The sequence below is a fragment of the Macaca fascicularis genome, chromosome 6 (genome assembly GCF_037993035.2).
Source record: "Macaca fascicularis isolate 582-1 chromosome 6, T2T-MFA8v1.1".
NCBI lineage: Eukaryota > Metazoa > Chordata > Mammalia > Primates > Cercopithecidae > Macaca > Macaca fascicularis.
Genome location: NC_088380.1, coordinates 157,490,761 through 157,511,678, shown reverse-complemented (window position 1 = coordinate 157,511,678; position 20,918 = coordinate 157,490,761). Strand labels below are relative to the sequence as shown.

The 20,918-nt window shown below is 52.3% G+C and overlaps 1 protein-coding gene and 1 long non-coding RNA gene across 5 annotated transcripts in view; one reads left to right on the top strand and one right to left on the bottom strand.

Moving 5' to 3' along the window:
- SYNPO (synaptopodin) overlaps positions 1-20,918 on the bottom strand; it is a 75,211-nt gene that overhangs the window by 28,912 nt on the left and 25,381 nt on the right. For 3 of the 4 annotated variants that reach the window (XM_005558277.5, XM_045394409.3, XM_073994601.1), the window contains exon 2: positions 11,808-12,462. In XM_005558277.5, coding sequence (XP_005558334.3) covers positions 11,808-12,207 — 400 coding nt within the window. In that variant the 5' untranslated portion in view covers positions 12,208-12,462. Of the gene's footprint in view, positions 1-5,346; positions 5,622-11,807; positions 12,463-20,918 lie in introns of those variants that run through there. The other variant, XM_073994602.1, reaches the window with a different exon arrangement.
- On the top strand, positions 4,670-9,966 carry LOC141407085 (uncharacterized). Its single transcript, XR_012414291.1, has 2 exons — positions 4,670-4,751; positions 8,512-9,966. It is a non-coding gene; the product is annotated as an uncharacterized lncRNA (long non-coding RNA).

Here is a 20,918-nt window from a genome sequence, read left to right as displayed (position 1 = left end):
ACTAACCATGCCCACTCATCAGGCCCTGGCAAAGCCTTCCATGCCCACAGTGACAGCAGGGCACCCTTGATCCTCTCCGACCTACTCCCAGGGGAATAGAAAGGTTGAGCTGGTTCAAGGGCCAATCTCAGAGCCCTGGACCCTAGACCCAGTGAGGCTCCTCCTTCCAGGACCTCAGCTTCAGGGATAATGAGGATCAAAGATGAATGCTGTCTGTTCTGGGACAGGTAGCTTGTTTTTCTGAGCCCCTGGCACTCCATCTAGCGTGGGAGAGACCATGTTGTGAAGAAGTTAAGCACATAGTTTTTGGGGCCAGACTGCCTGCATTTGAATCTAGCCACTTACCAGATGTGTGATCTTGGAAGCTCACTTAACCAACCTATCTGTGCCTCAGTTTCCCACCTGCAAATGCTAATAATAACAGTACTCACCTCATGGAGTTGTTGATGCATGAAGAACTTAAAGCACCCATGGTACATAGTAAATAACAGTAAACAATCATTTTTCAAGAACTGTGGCTTTTATCTTTCAAGCACTCTTAGACTCCAAGAGATTTTATTCTGGAGGATTACACACAAGGGTCTCAGGTTAGCCCACTCTCCTGTCCCAGGGGCTCACCCAGCCTGCCCTTCCTTGACCCTTGACACCATGATGTCAGCCCCTCCTGCTAGCCCCATGTTTTTGGTGACAAGCCAGTAAGGATCTTTGTCACACCCATGATCCCCTCAGATCCTTACTAGCCCATATCTCAGCAGTCAGAAGTGAAGCCTGTGGCCCAGAGGAAGCAAATGATTTGCCCAAGAACACCAGCCAGTCAGCTAAGAGCACAGGTTCAAGCATCCATTCCTGAAGCTCAGTCCAGGCATTTTCCGCTGTGCTTGTGCCAATTCTCCCACCATCAAAACCTGTTCCTAGGCCAGTCATGGTAACTCATGCCTGTAAGGCTGAGGCAGATGGATCACTTGAGCCCAGGAGTTCAAGACCAGCCTGGGCAACATAGTGAGACACTGTCTCTACTAAAAATACAAAAATTAGCTGAGCATGGTGGCGCATCTCTGCAGTCCCAGCTACTTGGAAGGTGGGAGGATCACTTGAGCCCAGGAGGTCAAGGCTGCAGTGAGCCATAATCATGCCACTGTACCCCAGCCTGGGCAGCAGAGCAAGACTCTGTCTCAAACAAACAATCCAACCAACCAAACAAAAATACCTGTTCCTGGCCAAACATCAAAAAGTAACTTATAGTGAGATACAACTAGTCTTGAGCAAGAGCCCATCTCCTTAAGAAATTGCTATTCCTATTTTTTTTGGTGGAGTCTCACTCTGTTGCCCAGGCTGGAGTGCAATGGCATGATCTCAGCTCACTGCAACCTCTGCCTCCTGGGTTCAGGCGATTCTCCTGCCTTAGCCTCCTGAGCAGCTGAGATTACAGGCGCGTGCCACCATTCCTGGTTAATTTTGTATTTTTAGTAGAGATGGGGTTTCACCATGCTGGCCAGGCTGGTCTCAAACGCCTGACCTCAGGTGATCCACCTGCCTTGGCCTCCCAAAGTGCTGGATTACAGGCGTGAGCCACCACATCTGACCGCTATTTTAACATGACAATACTTAAGTGGTAGCTCTTTTTTTTTTTTTTTTTTTTTTTTTTTTTTAGCATTTATCATCATCTCATTTAATTTTCAGAACAACAGTATACAATAGGGTCTATTATTGTTTGTATTTTATAGACGAGGAAACAAAAGCCCAGAGAGGTTACATAACATAGTTAAGATCTCCCAGCTAGCCAGGAAGGGAACCCAGAGGTCCAACCACAGAATCTGTGTATTAGTCACACATGAAGCATTCAGGAGTAGACTGAATTTTGTCCCACCCACAGCAACCCTAGGAGGCTGGACAGGGTAGGCTAGGGCAGGGTCTGCATAGTACTATACGACCCTGCCTCAGCGAGTGGAAAAGCTGAAGCTAGGCTGGTGGAATTTCAGGCAGCAGCAGCCAGTTGGTAGATTTCATTCCAGACAGAAGGCTTGTGTAAGCCTTTGGAATTACAGGGCCTGGAGGCGGCTTCCATGTTGACTCCTCCTCTAGCCACACTGGGTAGCAATTGAGCCCCAATATCCAGGGACAGTTCACAAAAGACTCTGGCCACACACACACACGCGCGCGTGCACGTGCACACACACAGAAACACACACACACGTGTGCACGTGCACACACACAGAAACACACACACACACAGATACACACGCACACACACACGCCTAATTTAGCAGAGCCACTTTGCAGGCAGCCGCCCCTCTGACCAGATCTCAGGCGAAGCTGCTTTGGATCTGCAGTCTGAAGCCCCTGGGGATGCAACCAGCGCCTACCCTCCAGTCCCAGCCCCTGGTCCCAGCCCCTAGCCCCAGACCGTGACCATCTTCTGGGAAACCTTTCCTCCCAACCAAATTCTCCCCCGCCCCCGCTGCCCCATTCTTCCAGACTCCAGTTGCAGATACACCTCCCCCAGGAAGCCTTGAGCATTGCTTCAAATAAGATTCAGGTCTCTGTTCCGAAGTCACCTCTGAGAGAGGACTTTCCTAACCACCAACCCACGGTAGCCCCCTAACTGCTCTCCATCTTAACAGCATGACTTATTTTTTTATGCCACTTTTGCCCATCTGAAATTATCTTGACGATTTATTTGCTCCCTTTCTTCTTTTCTATCTTCCCAATTAAAATGCAAGTGCCTTGAGGGCAGGGGCCTGTCTGTCTTATTCACTACTGCAACCCCAGTGTCTAAGCACCCATCCCACCCCATTGCTAGCCAGGGACAGCGAGGCCCACAGAGAGAAAGGGATTTACCTAAGGTCACGCAGTAAGTGAGTGGGTAGCAGAGGTTGGCCTAGCACTACAGCCCAGGGCACTTGGCCTGTCCCCACCCCTCCTCAGTTGACCCTTAGCGGATCTATCCTGCCACTGCCTCTTCACTACAATGGGGACCAGAGCCTGCAGGGCCTCACCAATAGCACCCCCCTGTACTTCCCTGGGCCCACGGTGCCCTGATCTGGGCAGCCCTGCCTGCTTCCCCTCAGTCCCTCCCTTCCTGGCACCAGTAGCTCTGATGAGCTCATGTCTGGAAGCCTGGGAGCTGCCCTGAAGGAAAAGGTGCCTCCCAGGCCAGGCTGGGGGCCTGGAGGTGTGCTCAGCCTTGTGGGAGGGCAGCCCTGGCAGGTGGAAGGAGTGTGTTGACCCCTGCCCTGCCCACCTCCCAGAGCTGTGACGTGGGCTCAGGGAGACATATGTCAACCCTAGAAATAGGCTGTGACTAGCGGTGGAAAGAAGATGGAAGAAGGTTCCTCCCATGCTTCTCCTCTCTCTCCAGGTGCTCCATGGACACTCATGTCCCCAGCCACTTATCAAGGAAATGCTCTTTCCCAAGGAGAGGGAGCTCTGTTGCCTTCTACCCACAGAATCACTCTGTGCAAACCTCTTCCCCTCCTTGGCCTCAGTCTCCCCAATTCTAAAATCCGAGACTGGATAAAATGCCATGGAAGAACCTAGGGATGCACCAGGAACCAGGCGCCTGAATGCCACAGGTTTGGTTTGGTCGGTTTTTTTCCTACCTTAAGGGATGGGGAGTAGATAAGGGCAACAGCTGACTAGGGAGGAAGGAGTTAAAGTTCTCATTTAGCCATGTAAATGCTGGTTCCAACCACAGCTTAGTTTAGGTGTCAGTTGTGGGGTTGAGGGGAGCTGGCCCATGGCTTGCAAAGATGGGGCAGGCCTGGAAAGTGGGGGCTGCAAGCCAGAGTGGTAAACAACATTCCTGGGGGAAGTTTGAATATCAAGCTAGAGTGATCCTAGTCCATTCCCTTCGTACTGATGGAAAAACTGAGGATCAGAGAAGGGGAGGAACCAGCCCAAGATCTCCTAAGGAGACAGAGGAAGGGGATGCCCCACCTAGCAAACAGGGTTTTTCAACCCGTCGGAGGGGTTTTCAACCCGTCGGAGGGGTTTTCAACTCCCATGAGAGATCTCATCTGACTGCCTGAGACAATATGGCAAGTAGTGGGGGAGCACATCAGTTTCAGTTTGTGGCTGTGCCCCCCAACATGGAATGGGCCAGGCCTGGGCTTGGTGACAAGGCAGGCTGGCACCAGCAAGGCTTCCAACCCCTTGCCCCAGAGTACCCTAGACCCCCATCAGCAGTTTCACTTCCACTTTCTAATGGACAGGGGGTAGGGCACCCTCTGACTAGCCCTACAGCTACCACCAGCACTGCTGTCCACAATGCGATTTCCCCCTCAGGGGCCACCCTGCCACCCCTCTCACTGGAGGCTAAGAGAGCAAGGGTCTTGCTCCATGATCACATAACAAGTTGGTTTATTCCAGTGTCACCTGCCATTCAGGACAGGGTGGGGGATGGGGGATGGGGCACCTGCTGCTTCCCACTCAGCTCTTGTCCCTTCCAGACAACCTGGACCCCATGGATGGAGTTCCCTGGCCCCTTCCGGAATAAGCCTATAACTTGAGGTGATGGGGGGAGGAAAGGAGACCTTTTCCCAAGTCCTCAAAGAGGTGTTGCCAGGACTCTGGACAGTGCCCCTGATTCCACAGCGCAGTGGTTAGAAAGGTGCTGGGCCCTCCACTCGCTTCACCTCTGGGGCCTCTCTCTCACCTTGGCAAGGAGGGCAATTGCAGAGGTGCTGTGAGGCGGGCACAGGACAGTTTCCCCTCTCTCTGAAGGCGCTGGGGAGAGGCCTCGATTTCCCCAGGTAGGGCTTGGGAGGGGTGGTCCCCAGGATGTGACTGCTCTGGCATCCTGTGTGCCCCACCGCCAGAGCCAGACCCCAGAGTCCGGTCGCCCCGCCCGCAGGGAGGAGTGAGGAGGCCCAGCACTGGCCGTTCCCGCTGCCCCCACGGCGCCCATGTTGGTCAACCCTGGGCAGAGCCCAACCCGCCGTTGTCCTGGGTCAAGTCGGTCCGACTTTTCCCTGAACGGGCTTGGGGACACAGACTCCGGGCTGTTGCCCACCTGTGAGCCTGGGGCTGCCTCGCCCTGATCCGCTTGCGGGGAGGGGCGCAAGGGCTAGAGCCCCCACGCAGCCCGGGAGGGTAGCTTCCCGGCGTCAGGGCGTCCTCCCCCTCCTTAGCTGCTCGAAAGCCTCGAGACCCCTCCAGCCCCCCACCTACAGATGGGGAAACTGAGGCCCAAAGTGTAGAAGCGACTTGGCCAAGGTCACCCCGCGTGCGAGTACTGGAGCCCAGATGTGCCACCTCCTCCTGGGCGGCGCCGGGAATAGCGCAGGTGGGAAGGGGCGAGGCTCGTGCGGTGCCCGCACCCCCGCCAGGCCAGCGCCCCTCACTCACCTCCAGCCGCTGCGCACGGTCCCCGAGCTCCCGGGCGCCGCCGCCTCGGCACACCTGGCCGCGTCCGTCAGCGCGCCCCGCCCCGAGGTCCCCGCCACCCCCGCCCCGCGCCAGGCCCAGGCTCCGCGCCCGACGCCCCCTCCTCGCCGCCGCCGCCGCCACCGCCTAGCGGGCTGCTCCGGGACCCCGGGCTGGGAGCCGGGAGCGCTGGGCGGGCGGGCGGGCGGGTGAGCCGTGCTCCTGCTGCCTGCTCCCCGGGGCCCTAGCGCCGCCCCGCCCGCCCCGCCCCGCCCAGCCCCGGGGGTGCGACTCACTCCCCCACCCGCTCAGCCTCCCGTCTCCAGGCGCGGCCCCCTCTCTTTCCTCTCGCTGTGCCTCACTCTCTGCTGCCTGGTTGTCTGTCTTTCCGTTTCCTTATCATTTTCTGTATCTGTAAGTCCGTCGGTCTGTCCTAAAATCCTATCTCCTTTGGATAGGAGGGAGACAGATTCTTTGTGTCCCCTTTTCTTTTCTGTAACCCACCCACTACCCACTTTGAAATCTGCCTTTGTGATTCTGTCCCCATAACTGGTACCACCTCCCACCCCACCTCTTCCTGGCTTTCCTTTCAGACCTGGGTGCTCAGGCCCGTCTTCCCCGCTATGTCTCAGCCCCGGTAATTAGAATAACTGTTTCCCTTGGTACGACTTAGGCAAACGGGCACGGAGAATGGAGAATGGTGGCAAACGGGCACGGAGAATGGAGAATGGTGATGTCCCCACCCACCTGCTGCCATCCCCTGACTTAACCAGTGGGTCGGCAACAAGGCAGGGGTGCTGTATGGCAGCTCTAGGGCTCAGCTCCCCACCTTTCACTGCGCAAAATGCCATTCAGATTGAGCGTGTGAAGCCTCATGGCAGTGGCCATGTACATCAGAGTCACGTGGGGATGCTGTTAAAAGTCCAGATACCCACATTCTAGCACCCCTCCCACTGAGGCCACGAGCCGGTTGGCTTGGCACAGGACTGATGGCAAGTACCCTCCACAACCCCAGCAATTTTGAAGCAGAACCACAATTGGAAAAATGCTGGTCTAGGTTTTCACCGAAGTTTCCCTGGGTTCCCCACCCCCTTGACCAGGGTGGTTCCACTTTCATCTGTCTTCTGCATCAAGAGTTCTGTGTTTAGATTTCTGCTAAAGGAAGTTAGGAATGTGCTAGTGTAAGCCCACCCCACCCAAGGGCCTGTGAAACACAGACCTGCAGGTGGCCCGGGTTTGGGATGTCCCCTGTTCACACTGGGGAGACTCAGAATGCAGGAAGTCAGGTGACAAGGGGCAAACCCTCCCTGGTAGTTCCCATTTCTCCTCCTGGCCTCGTGGGCTTCAGAGAATTACTCTGATCGTGTGGCTGCTCTGCTCTCATCCTCTTGTATCCAGGGTAGGGGGTGGGTTGGGAGAGTGAGGGGTGGAGGGGGGATCCTGGGACCCCCACCAGGTTGGGGTATCGCTAACCCTGAGAGTGCCTGTTCTAGGGAAGTGGCTGCAGCCCAGCCTGTGGGAAACCAGGAAGCTGTGTGTGGGTGAGAGGAAAAGAGAGAGAGAGGCTAGGATTGCTGTGTGGGTGGTATGAAAGAGAAAGAGATGTGGAAAAGAAAGGAAAGAAAGTGGTTCGGTCTGTGCGTAGGTGTGTGACAGTGGGTGTGCAAGTGTGGCTAGGTCTGTAGGAGAGAATGTGTGAAAGATTTCAAAGTGTAGGTGTGTAGCAAAAGGAAACGGAGAAAAGAACATGCTTTTCACCTGTATCTATGAGAGGGAATATGTGTGTTTGTGTGAGAAAGTGTGCCTATGTCTGCTTACGTTTTCAGATGCGACTGCAGCTCTGTAAGCAAATCTGAGACATGTGTTCGCATGTGGCAACGGTGCATGGGTGAGGGGGCCTTCAGGAAGGTGTGTGCCAGTGTGTACTACATGCATGGATGTGTGTCTGAGGGCCTCCATGTGTGTGCAGATGTGTGAGTGCATATGTGTGATGGTTTGCATGAGAACACGGCATCTATACATCATGTGTGAATACATGTGTGTATGGATGGATGTGAAAGCATGTATGTGTGAGTGCATGGTGAGGTATCTGTGAACCTGGGAGCTGTGCTCCTCACCATCACCCTCCTGTCACCATCTCTGTGGAGGAGGGGAGTGGAGGGAGAGTGGGCAGCTTCCTGCCCAGGCTCCTGCTCCATCTGCCCTCTCTGTCACAGCCTGAGGAGCAGGAGCCTTGTTCTGGGCCCAGTGACCACTGTCAGCTGTTAACACGGACACAGGTTCCTCTGCCTGAACAAAACAGACATGTCCGGTGGCAGGACTCATCTGACAACACAGAGCCACACCCCTCCCCACCCCAGAGGCTCAGAACAGTGTCCACTAGAGTTGGAAATGGCTCTAAATCTGCTACACACCTCGAGCCTCCAATAACAAGTGGCCACCAGCAAAGGCGGGGAGGGATCATCAGCGAGTACCCAGGTTTCCCCCCAGAGCATCTGAGTGGGAGGGAATGTGGCTTGGCAGAATCTTCCAACAACTCCCAGAGCCTGAACAACCTTTTCCCAGCCCCAGGTGGGTGGAAGAACACAGCCTGCTGCCTCATCACCATGGAGACAGGCAGCAGAGAGGGTGGTTAAAAGCATGGCCCCAGACCTCCTGGGGTTCAAATCTCAGCTCCTCCACCCACAGGCTGTGAGACTTTGACAATTCACTTAAACTCCTTATGCCTTAGTTTCCTCATCTGTAAAACAGAGATAAGAAAAGTATGAACTTCACAGGATTGTTTAGAGGATTAAATACTCCATATGACGCATTAGCACAGTGCCGGGCAGCTGAACTGGGAGGCATAAACCCTGGGTTCCAGCCCCTAGCTTTGCCACCAACTTACTGTGTGACTTTGGACAAGTCACTTGCCGTCTCTGGCCCTCAGAGTCTCCATCTGCACAACAATCTCAAGAAACCCTACCAGTTATGACCAGCTGAGACTTTGGGGAGGGCAGCTATAGCATGGGGCTGTCTTGGTGAGCTGGAGACCCTAGTGTTGGCTGAGGCCTGATCATGAGCTCTACACTACCCCTTCCTCCCCAGATCTATTTTCCCAAATTGGCAGCAGCTGATGGCATCTCTCTGTACCTTCCATCCCTCTAGCCTGCCAAGGGCCCTACATTGCCCTGCTCAGCTGGTACTCAGGCCTTGGAGAAATGGCACTGGTACCCACTGACCTCAAACAAAGGTATCTGCAGGACCCAAAGCAGAAGATATTGTGGCTCATACTTAAACCTGCCTGTGAGCCCTCTAGAGAGGCAGGTATAATTGCGGAAGGATGGATGTAATTGTCTGAAGATGCTTATAATCCTTTGGCGGTAATGGGAGGAAGCTTTAAAAGGAAGCCCTAATCCACTAATAACCTGGCAGCCCCACAGCCTTCTTCCCTCCTGATCTCTGGGCAGAGAGAAGGAACTCTAGCCACTCCCTTCCTCAAGGCAGCAGAACGGCAAGTGTGGGCTCCGACCCAAGACCACCAGATTTTGACTCTCCTGCAAGACTTCCTTCGTGCCTCCATCTCCAAGAAGTCTTCCCTGCCCATTTCATCCTTCTGAAGTCTTTTCTGCCCCCTCTGTCTCTAGAAATATTCTAGGACAGAACTGGATGACAGACTGACTGGACAGTAAAGAAAGGAATAAGGCCTGGTGTGGTGGCTCATGCCTATAATCCCAATACTTTGGGAAGCCGAGGCGGCAGACCACCTGAGGTTAGGAGTTCGAGACCAGCCTGGCCAACATGGTGAAACCCCATCTCTACTAAAAATACAAAAATTAGCTGGGCATGGTAGCGGGCACCTGTAATCCCAGCTACTTGGGAGGCTGAGGCAGGAGAATTGCTTGAACCCTGGAGGCAGAGGTTGCAATGAGCCGAGATTGTGCCACCGCACTCCAGCCTGGGTGACAGAGCAAAACACCATCTCCAAAAAGAAAAAAAAAAAAAGAAAAAGAAAAAGAAAGGAATGAACCACACTGTTCCAGGCAAGAAGAACACAATCATAGTCTCAGCTCTGGCACTAGCTGTGTGACGTTGGGTAGGGGACTTAAATCTCTGAGCCTCAGCTGCCTCACCTGTAAAATGGGGAGAATAACACCTGCCTGCCTTGAGAGGCTATAGTACAATAACAAGAATGAGACGCTATCAAATGAACTGGCTTAGTATGACTTGCCAACAGAGTTCATTAAAGGTAGTGCCCTCTCCATCCATGGTCTCTTCCATTCCAGGATATCTGCAGACAACACTTTACTCTTCTAATTCCAGAAGAGAATGGTGGCCAAGAGCACACGCCCCTTTTCAAAAACCCGTAATTGGATCATGCCTTAGCAGCTTGCTAACCATGCATCTTGGATAAGTCACATATATTTCCTGAACCTCTATCTTCTCATCTGTATAATGAAGATTTAAAAAGTATGTCTCTCATGAGGATTGCTACGAGGTTAAATTAAATGAAAAGGGTAAAGCTCTTGGTACAGTGGGCTTAGCACATAAAGGCTTCTAACAAATAATAGCAGCCCTATTGTTGAGCTGATGATGGTCATTTCAATTAAGAATAAACATTTCGGCCGGGCGCGGTGGCTCAAGCCTGTAATCCCAGCACTTTGGGAGGCCGAGACGGGCGGATCACGAGGTCAGGAGATCGAGACCATCCTGGCTAACACGGTGAAACCCTGTCTCTACTAAAAAATACAAAAAAAAAAAAAAAACTAGCCGGGCGAGGTGGCGGGCGCCTGTAGTCCCAGCTACACAGGAGGCTGAGGCAGGAGAATGGCATAAACCCGGGAGGCGGAGCTTGCAGTGAGCTGAGATCCGGCCACTGCACTCCAGCCCGGGCGACAGCGCGAGACTCCGTCTCAAAAAAAAAAAAAAAAAAAAAAAAAAAAAAAAAAAAAAGAATAAACATTTCTTACATACCTATCTAGATTACTCTAAAATTTCCAAAACACTGCCACAACTAAGATCACTGCAACCTCCCAACAGCTCTTTGAGGTAGATAAGATTCATATTTTTATTTTATTTTCACAGAGGAGGAAAGTAGAGCTCACCAAGGGGAAGGGATTTGCTAGGGCTTGGCTAGTCAGCAACATCCGGTCTAGAAAGCATCTATGTCTCCTGACCCCCAGTCTGGGCCTGTGAGAGGGACGGGAGCAGGTCCTGGGAACTTCAGGCTCTAGGAGATCAAATTTGGGCTGACTCTGGTGTGAGGGCCCACCTCCAAGTTCAAGACTGCAATGCCTCCCTGGGGTCCTCCTTCTTCCTGCCCTAGAGGGATTAAAAGTCCTTTCTTGCTCCTGCCCAGCCCCCTGTGTGACCCCAGCCTGGTAGACAATGGTGGCCATGGGGGGCGATCCGAGCCTGGAGAGAATTATTTCAGAGAGAAGAGTGGGCGGGCAGGCTGGTGATATGCCAGCCGGGCGTCAACGACGCCTGCAGAGAAATGAAGCGTTCCTTCAGTTTCCTGACGCACAAGCCCTCCCAGGACTGTGTCCCCCGCATGCCCTGCACCCCCAGGATCTACTGGCTGTGCTCCTGCTTAAGCTGAGCATGGCCCTGCTCACGTCCTCCCCATCTGGACCCACTTCAGCGTTTCCATGGGCCGGCTGCGGAGGTGATTCAGTGTGGGCTTCCCTGTCCCGCCCTGCTCTGCAGACAGCAGCCGCTGCAGGAAAATTATCCTCATTCCTGCCCTTCCTTCCTTCCGCGTGGCGCACACTGTGCGCTCCCCACACGCTGTCATGGGATCTCACTGCAGCCTAGGTGGTGTTCCATCTGCCCCTGTCATCTCTAACAAATGAAAAACCGAGGCCTAGACGAGGAACACGGGCCTAGCTCAGCCACTACTAACGTGCTGAGTGACTCCAGCTGTCTTTTCCTCACTCTGAGTCTCAGTTTCCCCACCTGTAAGATTGGGAGGTCAAATTCTATCCAAGGCTTCAGTCTCTACCTCCCAAGCTCCATGAGGTCAGCAGCCACATCTGTTTTGTCCAGTGCCACGTCCCCAGCACCCCCATGTAGCCAGCACTCAATACATTTAATGAGAGGGTCCTGCCCCATCGGTGGCTTGGGACACCACAGTGATTTGTTGCCGCTAATGATTAAAAGGCAGACGAGAGTGGGAAATGGGCTTTTTTTTTTGACCAAGCAAGATAATGTGGCTTTCTCTCACTGCCTTCTCACGTGCCCTCTTTGGCAGAGATAGCAGTGGGGTTAGCTGTGGTGCAGCTGGAGCTGCACGGAGCTCCCAGTCGCTCCTATCTCTCCACAGCTGTTCATCTGGGCATGCCCATGGGGCTGTGATGAATTATTGTGAATCATGGAAAAATATGGTCAGGAGCCCTTGTACTAAGGACCTGAGGGGTCTCCAGTGACTCCAGTAGTCCAAGGGAAAAGGAACACAAGCTTACCTGGTGTCTGGGCCACTCTGGACCCAGGGCCCGGGCTGGGGTTGGCTGTCATCACCTGCCGGGCCTTCACTACATCCCGGTCCTGGCTGGCCCTGCCGTCGTGCTGGGACGCCCCTTGTTCCTCTCTGGAGCAGCTGGGTGGTTGGATGCCCAGGGCTTTGGGCAGCTGCGGTGTACCCTTGGTGACTCTGCAGGCAGAGTTGTCCCCACTCCTGCTGACCCCCTCATCCTCTTCCAGGTCGGTAGGCCCCGCCTCTCCCTGCAGGCCCTCCTCACCGCTGCTCTCCTCGGCTTCCAGAGCCAGACACCTGTAGCTTCCATCAGGGATCTGGAAGGCGCAGGGGGTAGGCCTCCCTTCGCTGGGCGCAAGGGGCGGAGATGGGAGGTGAGGACCCAGCATGGTGCTGTTCCTCCTCAGCGATGCAGGGAAGCAGGCTCCTGGGCCTGGGCTGGGGCCACCTGTGTGAGCTCTGGTCTCTGCTCCTTGCACAGCCTCCTCTGACTCTGCAGTTTTGCCGTCCTCCGCTGATTCACAGAATTGGGGTGAGGTCTGGCTGAGGCGAAAGATAAGTCCTTCCTGGGTTAGTGAAGTGATGGACCTCCAATCCCTCTTCTTAACCGGTCTCTGGTGCGAGGCCCCTTCAGTGCAATCTATCTGCACAGGGAAGAAAGAAACAGCACATGAGGCAGCTCACTGGGGGTTCCAGGCTGAATTTCTGAGGCCTGTTCATCTTCAGGTGACCCTGAGAACTGGCCAGCAGCATTTGGGGTGCAGGTTCCACACTTCCATAGGGAAGTGTTTCGAAAGCTCCAGCCATTTAACATCCTGGATTTTCACCACATCCTCATGCTACCTGAAACTTTATTTAATATTTTTCCTTTAATCAACTTGAAATCACTTACTTCTGTTACTTTAGAATTATCTTAAGTAGCATTTGCAGAGAAACCACAAGTATATTGTGCTCAGTCCTTTTCCCCCAGTGCACATTAAATAAATATCTAGTTATTTAACATGTATCTAGACACCACCTAGAAAGAATTCGCTCATGTCCCAGCAAAGGTACCTACACCACAGGAATCACAGGAGTGGTGTGACCTCAGATGCAAACTGGGGATAGGAGCCCTTGAAGGAGGTTGTGCAACAAGAAACACGGTGCGGGCCGGGGGTGGTGGCTCATATCTGTGATCCCAGCACTTTGGGAGGCTGAGGCGGGTGGATCACCTGAGGTCAAGAGTTCAAGACCAGCCTGGCCAGCATGATGAAACCCTATCTCTACTAAAAATACAAAAATTAGCTGGGCATGATGGTAGGCACCTGTAATCCCAGCTGCTTGGGAGGCTGAGGCAGGAGAATTGCTTGAACCCAGGAGGTGGAGGTTGCAGTGAACCGAGATCGCCCCATTGCACTCCAGCCTGGGCAACAGAGCAAAAAACTCTGTTTAAAAAAAAAAAAAAAAAGATGGTGCAATGGCATGCTTTCAGTTTCTGTGCCCAGGCGTTTCAGTTAGAATCCTAGCTCTGCCATCTGTGTGACAATCAGCAAGCCAGTCACAGAACTGCTCTAAACCTCCACTTTTCCATCTGTAAAATGGGTATTGTAATATTTCTAACTTCACGTTGCATTGAGGATTACATGAGAAAATGCATGCAGAGGACTTAGCGCAGTTTCTAAGCCATAACTCAATACATGTTGGCTGTTCTTTCATTCCACAAAATTTTTTATGATCCTATTATTTTTCAGACGTCATGAAAAGTACTGGGGATATAGCAGAGGGATAAAGAAGTCTTAAAATGTGGTGAGGAGAGCTGTGAATGATAGCAGGAACAACAATAATCATTGTATGATTATTTATATAAATGTTAAGAATGATGATAATCCAGGCAAGAGGGAATGGAGGCTTTCTATAAGGGATGACGAGGAGGGGGTAGATGGGAAAGATACTTGGGTGGAAGAACTGGCTGGGCTTGGAGGCAGATGGAGAGTGGGTGTGGAGAAGAGGGAGGAGCCTAGGATGCAGCCCAGGTTCCTAGCTCTGGTGACAGCGATTTTGTTAATAGAGATCAGGAATAAATGAGAAGGAGCAGCTGTTTAGTGGAGCAGGGAGATGAGTTAGGTTTTGGATTTCCAGGGGAGATGAGCAGTGGGCGGTTCCACACAGGGGTCTAGAGAACAGGGGAGAATTCCAGGCTGGGGACAAATATCTAGAAATCATTTGTGGAGGCAAAGGGTGGAGGTGGGTGAGATGCCCCAGGATGGGCAGGTAGTACGTAAGACAGAGCAGATGGCCAATTACACTTGAGAGGAAACCCTGGAAACAAGGGATCTTGCTTAAAGACTGGAGTCTGCTGCTACTTAGCTGTGTGAACTCAGGCAAGTGTGAACGATCTTACTCTCACTTATCCTATTGCAAAATGGGGAGCAGTGAGAATCCTGAAAATTGTGAAAGTCTGTGGACATGGGTGATCTGAGGACCTGGACTGACCTCAGCTGCTGTGGTCATGCCTCCGCCCCCAAGCAGGGGTCAGGCACCTCCCACCGCAACAGGCTGTGTCAAGGTCTTGGTTTCTGGCTGGGACTGTGCCAGGACAGTCTGGCAGGCAGGCAGACAGATAAGCGCATTTCCAAGCCCCAGGGCGAATCAGAGCCGGCCAGGGGAAAGGCAAACGACTGTCCGGATCAGAAAGATAACCAGGCACCTGTTACAGCAGCCTCAGTGGCAGGGAAATGAGGAGAAAGAAGCCCACCTTCTGCCCCGGGGGAAGAACAGAAGCACCTCTTCCATCCTGGGTCATTCACTTAGGTTACTGCAGTACTTTCTCACATCAACCCTGCGAGAGAATTACGTTATTATTATCCCATTTCAGAGGCGAGGAAATTGAGGCTCAGATAGGTGAAGTGACTTCTTGCCTAAGGCACACAGCTCATAAGTGGCCAGGCTGGGATTCTAACCTCGCTCTGACACCTTGACCATGATGGTGGATTCAGAGACCTGGAGGAGAGGCTCCAGGCCCTCATTCATCTCCAGGTACTTTTTCACTCACCAGCTGCTGCCAGATTTCTGCCATTTGGGTTTCAAAGAATCTTAGAATCTCACAAAGGCCAGCAACACTGAGAAGAGACAGGACTGGCTGTGTGAACTGTGGCAGGTGCCTTCTGCACTCTGGAGTCAGATTCCCGGAGGACACCATGGTGAGACTGAGCCAGATGATGCTGGAGGATCCGTCCAACTCTGACATTGCAGGATCCCCTGATTCTAAGCACTTGGATAGCCCCTCTGTCATCCCCTCAGCGTAGAGCCAGATGGCTGGAGGCAGAAGGAGTGGGTGTGGGGAGGGGGCAGGGCTCCTCTGACTCCCCACAGGGGCCTCGCCTCACTCTATCCCTGCTTCTGTTTTGATGTATTTGACGGTGGCCACGGTTTCCAGGAAAGAAGAGAGAGGCGGAAAAGTTAACTTTCCGCCACCCACACAAATATTTTTGGCCGGCGTTGTCTTCACGCTGCCAAGCCAGGAGGGAGGAGTTGGCAGGAGCACTCCAATTCAAGGTTCCCTCCTAAGGAAGAAGGAGGACTCCCAACCCAGTCGGGTAACTTGGGCAGGCCCTGTGCAGGCCTAAGCCCTGCAGCACCCACCTCTGTGCAGGAGCTGTGGGGGTCGGGGCCCAAAACAATAATAGCGGCTGCCACTAACAGCACCTGCTAGGCGCTGAACCCAGCCCTTTACCTGACCCTCCTGCTGTGTGAGTGCTGTCTACAGAGGAGGAAACTGAGGCACGGAGAGGTAAGTACTGTGTTCAGAGTCACACGGGTGGGGAATGGCAAAGCAGGATGTGAATGGAGGCAGCTGAGGTCTGTGCTTATACTCACTGCTCTCAGCAACTGCAGACTCCAGGGACCCCCACAGCCCCTGGGGTTGCTGGACTCAGCCACGGCAACCCATCCATGAGGGTGGATCTCCTCTGTGGGTAGGACAGCACCTGCCGCAGTCTCCACAAACATGGGAGGGAGTCCTACCAACTTCTAATTCCATTTCCCCCAGATTCATGACCCTCATCTGGACACAGGCTCTAAAATACTTGAGCCTTGGCAGAAAGGGCTGATAGAGTCCACAGAACATGCTGTCCTCATCTCAGAGAGGAGAACTCTGAACCCAGAGGGGAAGGATTTACCTGCAGTTGTATGGCAAGCCAGAGGTAGGCGTGGCACTGGAACCCAGGTACCCAGACCCTCCAACTCTAGCTCCTTACATAAGCCCTGCTCCCTCTGAGGGTCAGCCTCCCCTTCTCCCTCCCTTTCACCTCTGCACAAGTCCAAGCAGGGGCTCCCAGGACCAGAGGACTGGCTGAGCATCAGGTGCTCCACAGTCTGAGGGCTGGCCAAGACGCCCCAGGGCTCCAACTGTTGGCTTCTGCAATGGCCTTGGGGACGCTCGCATCCCTTCCGCTGCTGTGTGTGTGTTGGGGGAAGGGCACTGGCTTTGGCATCAGGTCTGGGTTGGAATTCTCACCCAGTGGCTGCCTGACCCTGGACCTGTCTCTTGTCTTTCTGAGCTTCACTTTTACTGCCTGCAAGATAAGGCTTAAAACACGATCTACTTCCCAGGGTGGTTGTAGGGATTAATAGAGAAAATATGGGCTTATTCCTTCACCCAGTGGGGAATGAGGAAGCACTGCTGTGTGCTGCTCACCGGCTGGGCTCTACAGAGGCTTGGTGAGCCTGGCATTCGGGGCCCCAAGTGTTTGGTGTGCACAGACTGCAGTGATTATAAGGCACAGTCCAGCCTCCTTCTGATTCCCCATCATCTGCAGGGTCCCCATAGGTCAAAAGAGCCTCCCTGGTGCTGTAGAAGAAGGGAAAGGGAGTGAGGGGTGCTGAGCATCAGGGCTTAAGTAGGTGCATTGCAGAGGTCAGGGCATGGGGTCCTTGTTTCGACTCTGCCATTGACTCACTGAGTCATGCTGGGGAAAATCACAAGATCTAATTTTATAGGTGGAAGACTATAGGGCGGAGAAGGGAGAAGCAGCCCAGGAAGACTAGACCCTCATTCCTCCAAAAGCCCTACTGCCCATGGCTCCCTACCTGACCTTCCCACCTGCTGTCTCTTCCTGTTTCCATCCTATACAAAGCCTGATCCATTGTCCTAGAGTGTGGCTCTGAATGTGTTGCTCACCTGCTCAAGAGCATTCCATGGCTCCCAATTGCTCACAGATAAAGCAACACTGCAAATGCAGACTCAAAGCCAAATCTTATGATTCTTGGCTGAGGGGAATGAGGAAGGGCTTCCTAGGGTAAAGATCATCCATCGAGGCCCAGTGAAGGCAAGAAGGCAGCACCACTGGGGATGACTCTGAAGAACCAGGCGGGCTTGGATAGGCTGAGATTAGGGCATGTATGGAAGGGCTGAGAAGGTGACTAGTTTGTGACAGGCTTTGGTTGCCTAGGCTCTCTCCTGCTTGCTGGAGAGATAAAGTAGGGGTGTGGGCAGCCCTACAGGGTTGGGGAAACCACTGCAAGGCCCAGCTCTGTGGGTTTGGGTTGGAGGCAGCATGGCCAGAACAGAAGGCAGGGGACTGAAAAAAGGGCTGGCAGGCAGAGGTCCCAGCAAGAGGAGAATTTTGGAGTAATTTCTTCAGCAGCTGGCACAGGGCCAGGCACATAAAGCAACAGGCCAGGACCAGTGGCTCATGCCTGTAATCTGAGCACTTTGGGAGGCCAAGGTGAGATGATCACCTGAGCCCAAGAGTTTGAGACCAGCCTGGGCAATATAGTGAGACCCCTGTCTCTACAAAAAAATTAAATATTAGCCAGGCATTGTGGCACACACCTGTAGTCCCAGCTACTTGAAAGGCTGAGCCAGAGGAGTGTTCGAGCCCAGGAGGTCAAGGCTGCAGTGAGCCATGATTGTGCCACTGCACTCCAGCCTGGGCAACAGAGTAAGACCCAGTCTCAGAAAAAAAAAAAAAGAAAAGAAAAGAAAGAAAGAAAGAAAAGAAGAACAAAACACAAAACCAGTAACAATGATAATATGTAGAGTGTTTACTCTGTCAGGTGCTATTCAGACACTTCATTTGCAGCAGCTCATTTGATCCTCATCACACCCTATAAGGAAGGTGCTATTATTATCCCCATTGTGCAGATAAGGAAATGGAGCTTCGATGACTTGCCAAGTTCACACAGCTAGTGAGTGATTGAGTCAAGGTTCACGTCCTGATGGTCTAGTTCCAAATGTCACTCTTATCCATAAGGCTGTACTATTTTAATGGTATAAGTAGTTGCTGAGTGAAAGAATGAAAGGATGAATGAATGAAAGAGAGGAATGGGAAATGGAAGGATGGGAGGGAGAAAGGAGCTTCTCTCCGATGTCTGGTACATTGCCTGGCATATTGTAGATGCGTAATATTTATCAAATGAAACAATACATGTGGGGTGGCCAAGAGATTAACTGCAGGTGTAACCTAGGAGCAAAACTGAGGCACCCTGGGAAAAAAGGTGACTCTGAACAGGTTCAGATGGCTCACGTGCACCTGCCCACCGGACTCCTGTCTGGAAGCACCCTCGGCACCAGTCTGGGGTAGGGGAACTGTCTGGCCTGTCCACAGCTGAGTTCTTGCTGACAACAGGAAGAAAGCTTTTGTTGTCCTTGAGAATTTGACCTATGTTCCTGCCTTAGTGTTTCTCTCCCAAGGAGGGGATGAGAGCCAAGGTGGGGGGTTTCTTCCTCATGGCTTCAAAGGCGGGGAATCCCAAGCCTTTCCAACCTCCAGAGCTAGTAAACATGAGAAACCCCAGCATTTTCCATTACCTTGCTCTGCATTCTTAGAAGAATTGCTTTCTTTTACCAGGCCGCAGTTTCTCCAGCTGAGAAAGGCCTTGGGCAAAGTGGTTAGTGGGAGCAAGGTTGCTGCTACACTTGAATTCTCCTTGGCCTTGCCCATTTCGTGTTTTCCTGTTGGGGTAGTCAGTCCCAGAGGGATGTCCACTAGGATCCCATGGTCCCAATCCTTTCCTCTAGTCCTTTAGGACAGACTGACCAATCTCGGCATCCTTCCTCCCTTCCTCAGCGGCCATCAGCATCAACCATCCCGGCTGCCCAGCCTGCTCTGACCTCTTCTCCTTCCCCCCTAGTCCTCTCCTGCCCTCCATTTCTGCCCACCTCCTGGGGCAGAAGGGACCAGTGTTAGATGGGCATGAGGTGGAGCTGGGGGGACCCCCAGGAGCCATAGGAAACCAGCCCTTGGCACTAGGTAGTGGTGAGAGGTTGGGAAGAACTTCCAGCTGGGCACACTGGGTGGTCTCAGGAGAGATAAGGTTTCAGTTCAGCCTCAGAATAGTGGGTAACTTCAGATGAGTCTCTGCATCTTACTGAATTTCAGGTGCCCTCTTGGTAGAATGGAGACTCAGCCATTCATTTACTCATTTGTTCACTCAACGCATATTCACAGAATGCCTGCTAAGTGCCATCACTATTTTAAGTGCTGGCAGTACACAGTGAACAAAAGAGAAAGAAACTCTGCCCACGTGAAGCTCACATGTTAGCTGGGGTGGGCAGATAAATAAATAAGAAAGTATGTCAAATGGTGTTAAATGCAATGGAAAAATAAGCCAGAAAAGTGACCTGGGAGCGCTGTGTGTCATTAAGATAAAGAAACTGTGGTATGAGCATAACAAACCTTAACAGATGTCATTCCATGTTTTGTATAGCATATGCATTTCAAGTTCACTATTATGCTAAATTCTCATATGCAATTATAAAAAAAACATAAACCAACATTAGGTGGCAAACTTAGAAACATAAGCCCTGCAAACCCCTGGGAGACATATTTCTTATGCTAATATTTTGATTATTCAATTGTTCACCATTTTAGAACCTTCCTATTCCATTCTGAATATGTCTACTATTTAGAAATGAGTATTTTTTGTAATCCTGTGTATAAAAAATAAGATTTCATATGTTAGCATTCTTTTTTTAGAACATTCTTTTCCAAGTTCATTATTGGTAGAGCATCTCCTCACTGTAAAACACATGATATGCAATGAGTTTGAGGACAATAATAATGATATCATATTGCTGTGAGGATTAAATAAGGCAACCTGTGAACATGCTCAATAGAGACAGCTGTTGTTATTATAATTATTGTTTTTGTGAAGTGGTGACTGAGGGCATTACAAGAGCTAGCATTTATTGAATATTGAGCATGTGCTGGGCACTGTGTCAATCTTGTTTCTTGTTTCTTCCTCACAATAACACAGTGAGGCAGGCACTACTGTTACCCCCCAGTTAACAGATTGAGGAAGCGGAGGTTCACAGAGGGTGAGTCTGCGCCCATGATCCCAGAGCAGGAAAACGACCAAGCTGGAACCTCACAGGTGTCTGGGGCCTGGCGTGGTCACTGGAGGTTTTCTGAGGGTCTGGGGAGGGGCCGTTTCACACAGCACAGAGTCCGTCGTTCTAGCTCTGGCTCTGCCATGCCCACTGTGACTGTGGCCACATGCCTCCACTCTTGGGCTTTGGTGACCCCCACCGCACAATGACAGGGCTGGGCCTGGGGTCTCAAAATGCTCTTCCAGCTTTAGACTGCCTGTGGAACCCGGCACCCAGGATGCTGGGGGACTCAAGCCTGTTCCAAGTGGACTCACTGAAGCCAGCCTGCTCACAGAATCAGCCAAGTCCCCAGTACGTCACATCTATTTCTGCCCTGCTGGGTTTATAAATACATGGGCCAGGGAATCAGCTTCAGAGGAACTAGGGAGACTGAAGTCATGGCTATAAATACGGGGCTGAGACTGGCTGGGTCAGGTAGGGGTGTGGCAGGGCAGAGGCCACTCTGCACACAGTCCAGTCTCCCTTGGCCACACCAGAAAATGGGGGCTCAGATGGAGAAGGACTTGCCCAATGCCATGCAGTCAGCGTAGGGGGAGAGGGCTAGCACACAGGGCCCAGGTTCTGAGACTGCTTCTCACTGCCACCCCCTGCCACATTCACAGTGTCCCCTCACCCTGTCCCCCAGTTTAAACAAGAGACTGAGACTGATACTATGATTTCAGTTTCTATAATAAACTTATGCTGATAACATACTGCTTTTTATCTGTTGCATACACTGGGGCTCCCAAA